We start from the raw sequence: 5,202 nt of genomic DNA on the forward strand, positions 1-5,202 counted from the left end.
TATATATATATATGTGTGTATGTGTACGCAAAATGTATATGTACGCAAAATGTATCAAGGATCAATTACAATGGGAACCATTAGCAGACACATGGTTTCACTACGATCTCTTTAGGCTGGTAACACCCAACGATGGTCTCCATGGAAACGTCGTCCACCACGCTGAAGGGGGGAAAAGTATCAGCAGTAACGCTAACGTTAGTTCTCTGACCTTGACAAGACATACTATACAATCTTTGACAAAATTGGTTATTATGAACCAATTTCAGAATTTGATAAATGACTGTCTTATCGATACAAAACACGTGGAAAGCGCTGTCATTCTGGTTGCCAAGACTGCGGCAGTGACTGCGGCGTCTGCGAGGTTTCAGGCAAGTTCGTCATGTCTCTTTAAAAAAATAAAAAACATAGCAATCAGACATGTAATCAACACAATCCAATTCCTGTGTTGACATTTCAAGTCAAAGCCCACTTCACAGGGCACCCCGTTGTGTAGCAACTACTTCCAAAACCTCAAATTGGAAGAGGTATTGTGGCGCAATATATTATAATTGTAATAATTCATGATTTTCCATATGGGTTGAGGCAGCTGGATGGATCAAAGCAATGGGGAAATGGATTCATCTTGAAGCCTAAAAAACATCTGTTTCCGATCAGATGAATTATGTTACCCTTCATAACTTTACAGGTTCTTCCACCACAAGCCCAGATTTTCATAGACTCTTTCAAGCACATGACATTGACCAGAGAGCAGGGCTTCTACTTCCAAGACAAAGCATACACCTGTGTCCGAGCTGACAGGAACTCCATCTACTGCAAATGTGTCAGTAGGCTCATCACAATTTATGAACATGTATTATTGTCTCCAGTTTTCCAGCAGTGGTTTTGCAGTACACTGCAGTTTAGTGCAGCTGTACTGCACTGTACCTTTTTGTTGTTGTAAGGGTATGCCTGGTCTGATGGATATTTTTCTCTAACAGGGAACACATGGCTTGATTCTTGTGAAGACTGCTCATTACGTTATAGTGGCCACATACAACGAAAGCATGTACCCTAGTGTGTGTGTGGAGGCTGTCGAGAAACTAGGTACTGGGATGTTGGTGCTTCTTACAGCATACAACATTTAATTAAACAGCTTTCAACTGCAGGTTTTAAAATAAATTGATTATTTATTGTGTACTGTTTACAAGTCAGATATGAGGGATATTTGTTTTATGTGTTTGACATATGTAGTCTATATGCATTTCAGCTGTGTACCTCAAGGATAAGGGGAAATGAATCAAGAACTGAGGAGGAGCATTCTGATGGATGAAGCTGATGAAGTGGACTGGTCAAGTTAAACAGTTGCCTACTGTCCATGTTAGGCCACCTGCTAAGGAGGACAAGCATGTTTAGGAGAAAGTCAAAGTGTGCTTTTGTTTTCTTTCTATGAACCTGCCCCTGTCCCCTCTCACAGTACACAGGTTTAACCACTAGGTGGTAGTAAATAGTAATAAACCCAGCTGTGGTCCAAGAACAGATTTGAGTGCAGAGATCCTCTTGGAACAGGGATTATGACCAACCGTGGTCAAAGAGATGCTGTAGTTCCAGCCCTGCTCTATCACATCTGATTCTACTCCTCAGCTGACAGACGTGGTTTTGGGGCTTCGTGGCTAATGTCCTTTTTAAACTGTTCATCGCAGACGTTCTGTTCAAATGCTTCAATTACTCTCCAACCCCCTCTGGTGATAACATGATTAACCTAGCTACACACTCACATGAACACACACACACTCTGATGTAGCCTTGATGACTGTTTCAGAGCTCAAGCTGTGTAAATGAATTTCCTCATGTGAACAAATAAAGGAAATCTGTAGTCAAAACATCAAAGATCCACCACTATATTTTACAGTAGGGATGAGGTGTTTCCTGCATATGCGTAGTTGTTTCGGAAGGCCAAACCCACTGGTGTGGTGGGTTTTCATGTCATCTGACCATACCACTGCCTGGATCCCTAAATGGCTTTGATACTTGTATTGGAATTGTTGCTATGGTTATATGACATGAAAATAGAGCTCCGGCTACACTGCAGCAGTGGCTTTGGCCATCAAAAGAACAACACATATTCAGAAAATACCTCATCCCTACTGTAAAATATTGTGGTGGATCTTTGATGTTATGAGGCTATTTTACTTCCGCTGGTCAAGGGGCCCTTGTTGAGGTCAACGGCATCATGAACTTTACCCAGTTCCAGGACATTTTTGCCAAAAACCTGGTTGCCTCTGCCAGGAGGCAGAAACTTGGCCGCAAGTGGATCTTCCAGCAAGACAATAACCCCAAACATAAAATAATAATACATGTTTTAGCATGCAATGTAGCTCGCTTTCTGTATTATTGATTTTATACAGTCTTTTTTCCTCATCTTTGTCAAGGGATCAAATAATTCCAGACTCCACAGTACATGCTGCAGAGAGACAAACAAGAACGCATGGTAGCACACAGACTTCCTGCACTCTCTGTCACATGCGGTTAGGGCACCTGTGCTTTTAAAGGAATGTGACCTTTGTTGTCAAGTTCTGTTTGAAACCTCTAAAAATGGAAGCTAGGCGGTCACAAAGAATCAGTCGCTTGTCCATTTTGTTGCACACACACTCTGAGACGTCTCCTGAATTCCTCAGAGAGGATTTGTGCTTGTGTCAGCCTGCATGATTGGTTAGAGGAGGCGAGACCTATTTAACATGGAGAACAACATCTATCAAGCACAGAGTACCACAGTATGAGTCATAAAACCCATAAAACTGGTCAAAAAAGGAAATGGTTCCAATCATTTTTCCACCATTCATTTTAGAAACTCTTAAAATAATTGCTGTTTTGATAACCGTGTAAATCTAGGACAAGATTATTTATATCAATTTTTTCACCTGAATTTACCCCCCACAATTTCTTTTTTACTAATTACTGTAGCATTTTAGAATCAGAGTAAATAGAGCTGATATGTCACCTTGTCCGAGAGAGATCTACATGGTTATCAAAACGTCACGCCAGGGTAAGCCTACATGAAACGCAGCCCTTATTTCAAGTGTTTCTAAAATTCCCTATGGGAAAAATGAATTGTGAAAAAACGATTGGAACCATTTCCCTGTTTGACTGCTAGGTTGCATGGGTATTATGACACCTCCCCTGTGGGGCTCTATTATCAACAGAACTCACAGGAAAATATAGATCTTTTGTAACCTGAAGGCATATTATTTCTTAGTGTTAGCGGAGAATACTCACAAGGGAGAAACAGCAGTGAGACGGTGGATGAAAGGTTACGTAATGATCCTCCAGTAAGATTGAGGCGCAGAGGAGGACTATGGGTAAATGAGGGGCAGCGGTGCGCACTAACAACTCTGTAGTGCCCTGCACCCTGCTACGTCTGCATAGTGACAACTCTTAAGTGCACTCCATGACCCACTTATCAGAGGTGTTTACTTTTGAGAGCACTCCAACTCCATTGTACGGGATATGATGTGACTGAAGTCTCTCACTGTGACTTTAACACGGGGGTGGGAAACCCTCCTCCTGGAGAGCTACACGGTTTTCTCCACCACTGCTCCAACAGCAGCTAATCACACAATGTCCTGATGAACAGGGGCACCCCTGTCTGCAACTTGAAGACTGATGTTAGCGGATGCCAAGCTTTTAGCTCAGTGGGTTTCACACAGTCTTGAGTCATGCAACCAACTGCCATGTTCATTCTATTTTATATAAGGGTTGTTTGTTAATATGTGCTGGAGAAAAAGGGAGGTGTATATTCACTGGTGTGTGTGTGTGTGTGTGTGTGTGTGTGTGTGTGTGTGTGTGTGTGTGTGTGTGTGTGTGTATTTTCCCTGACGTGGCCTCTCTCTCTGCATGCCAGTCTTGGTTGGTTTGTGGTTTTGGCTCAGAGACAGTCACTTCATTATTTTTTGAGATGTGTGTGTGTGTTACATAAATGGTGGTCCTGCACAGTCATAATCGAATCATTCCCATGACTGAGGCAGTAGGAGCAGAGACCCAATCTGCCTTTCCTTCTCCCCTCTTCTAGTCTCTCTATCCCACTCTTTCACTCTCTTTTTCTGGGAGTCCCTCTCCTAATCTAGACATGGGCGGGCAGGCGGGCGGGCGGGCTGGCAGGCAGGCGGGCGGGCAGGCAGGCAGGCAGGCAGGCAGGCAGGCTGGCAGGCAGGCAGGCAAGCAGGCAGGCAAGCAGGCAGGCAGGCTGGCGTAGGATAGTCAGAGACACACAGTAACTCTGTTCTCATACAGAGGAATGTCTGCTCTGTTGGCAGGTCTATAGGTAGGTGATCGGGGGTTGTGTGGAAGTTGTATGCTGGTTGTGTTCTCTAAAAGGTTGTGGGAGAGTTGTGTGCGTTTATTGGTCGAGTCAAAGTTGTGTAGGCCTACAGTTATGTTGTTGTTCTCTAGGGAAAAGGTTGTCTTTGTGTGTTGTATGACCAAGGTCAGCAACCTTTTTATTCAACAGAGTGAAAGACATGTACCTTATCATCTAACACTGATAGCATTCGATTGGCTCATTCAGATCATCTGATCATTGTTCCAGCTCTCAAATACACACACACACACACACACACACACACACACACACACACACACACACACACACACACAGACACACACACAGACACACACAGACACAGACACACACACACATACGTGCGCACGCATAAGTAATGCAGTATGGTAAATCTTCACAGCTCATAAAAGCAACATGAAGCATATTAACAACAGTCAAAGTAGGTCTGCTCCTACGTGTGTGTGATCGTAGCAGGGTTTCTTGTTAAGCCCACTGGTCAACAGTACTACTCCTAGTAGGAGCAGGAACTATGGACAGGATTATTCAATGAAGTGTTTGTTGTCATTCATAGAGAGACTAATAGTTCTCATGCATCAAACGTCTCAGTTAGATGTCAAATTGTGTGACTAAGATCTCCTTGGCAAAAACGTCAAAATCAATGACATATTTCTTGTTTAATCTTAGATGAATTCTGCCTATTTTGAGGAAGTGTTACTGGGTATGTTGTTGCTACGGTGGCTCAAGAGACAAACTTTATATTGATGGGAAAAGTCAGGAGGCAAATTCCCAGTCAAAGCTGAATGAAATTCCCATGCCATACTCACTCCTCCCTCTATTTCTCTGTCTCGTTCCCTCTCTCTTTCACCCTCACTTCCTTGGTTCTC

General features: G+C 43.2%; 1 protein-coding gene across 1 annotated transcript; it reads left to right on the forward strand.

The window, feature by feature from the left end:
* The first annotated feature begins 115 nt into the window (after positions 1 to 115).
* On the forward strand, positions 116 to 1,913 carry pfn4 (profilin family member 4). The gene is made up of 4 exons (XM_029712819.1): positions 116 to 371; positions 689 to 823; positions 981 to 1,086; positions 1,250 to 1,913. The coding sequence occupies exons 1-4, from the start codon at positions 255 to 257 to the stop codon at positions 1,276 to 1,278; spliced, it is 387 nt and encodes a 128-aa protein (XP_029568679.1). The 5' UTR covers positions 116 to 254; the 3' UTR covers positions 1,279 to 1,913.
* Positions 1,914 to 5,202: the final 3,289 nt, after the last annotated feature.

The sequence above is a fragment of the Salmo trutta genome, chromosome 25 (genome assembly GCF_901001165.1).
Source record: "Salmo trutta chromosome 25, fSalTru1.1, whole genome shotgun sequence".
Lineage (NCBI taxonomy): Eukaryota > Metazoa > Chordata > Actinopteri > Salmoniformes > Salmonidae > Salmo > Salmo trutta.

What these genes read in the sequence shown, in the direction of transcription:
- pfn4 (XM_029712819.1), top strand. Translation starts at nt 255, where the DNA reads ATGAACCAATTTCAGAATTTGATAAATGACTGTCTTATCGATACAAAA. An exon ending in CGGCGTCTGCGAGGTTTCAG is followed by an intron (nt 372 to 688) that starts GCAAGTTCGTCA and finishes ATAACTTTACAG; the next exon opens with GTTCTTCCACCACAAGCCCA. An exon ending in ACTCCATCTACTGCAAATGT is followed by an intron (nt 824 to 980) that starts GTCAGTAGGCTC and finishes TTTCTCTAACAG; the next exon opens with GGAACACATGGCTTGATTCT.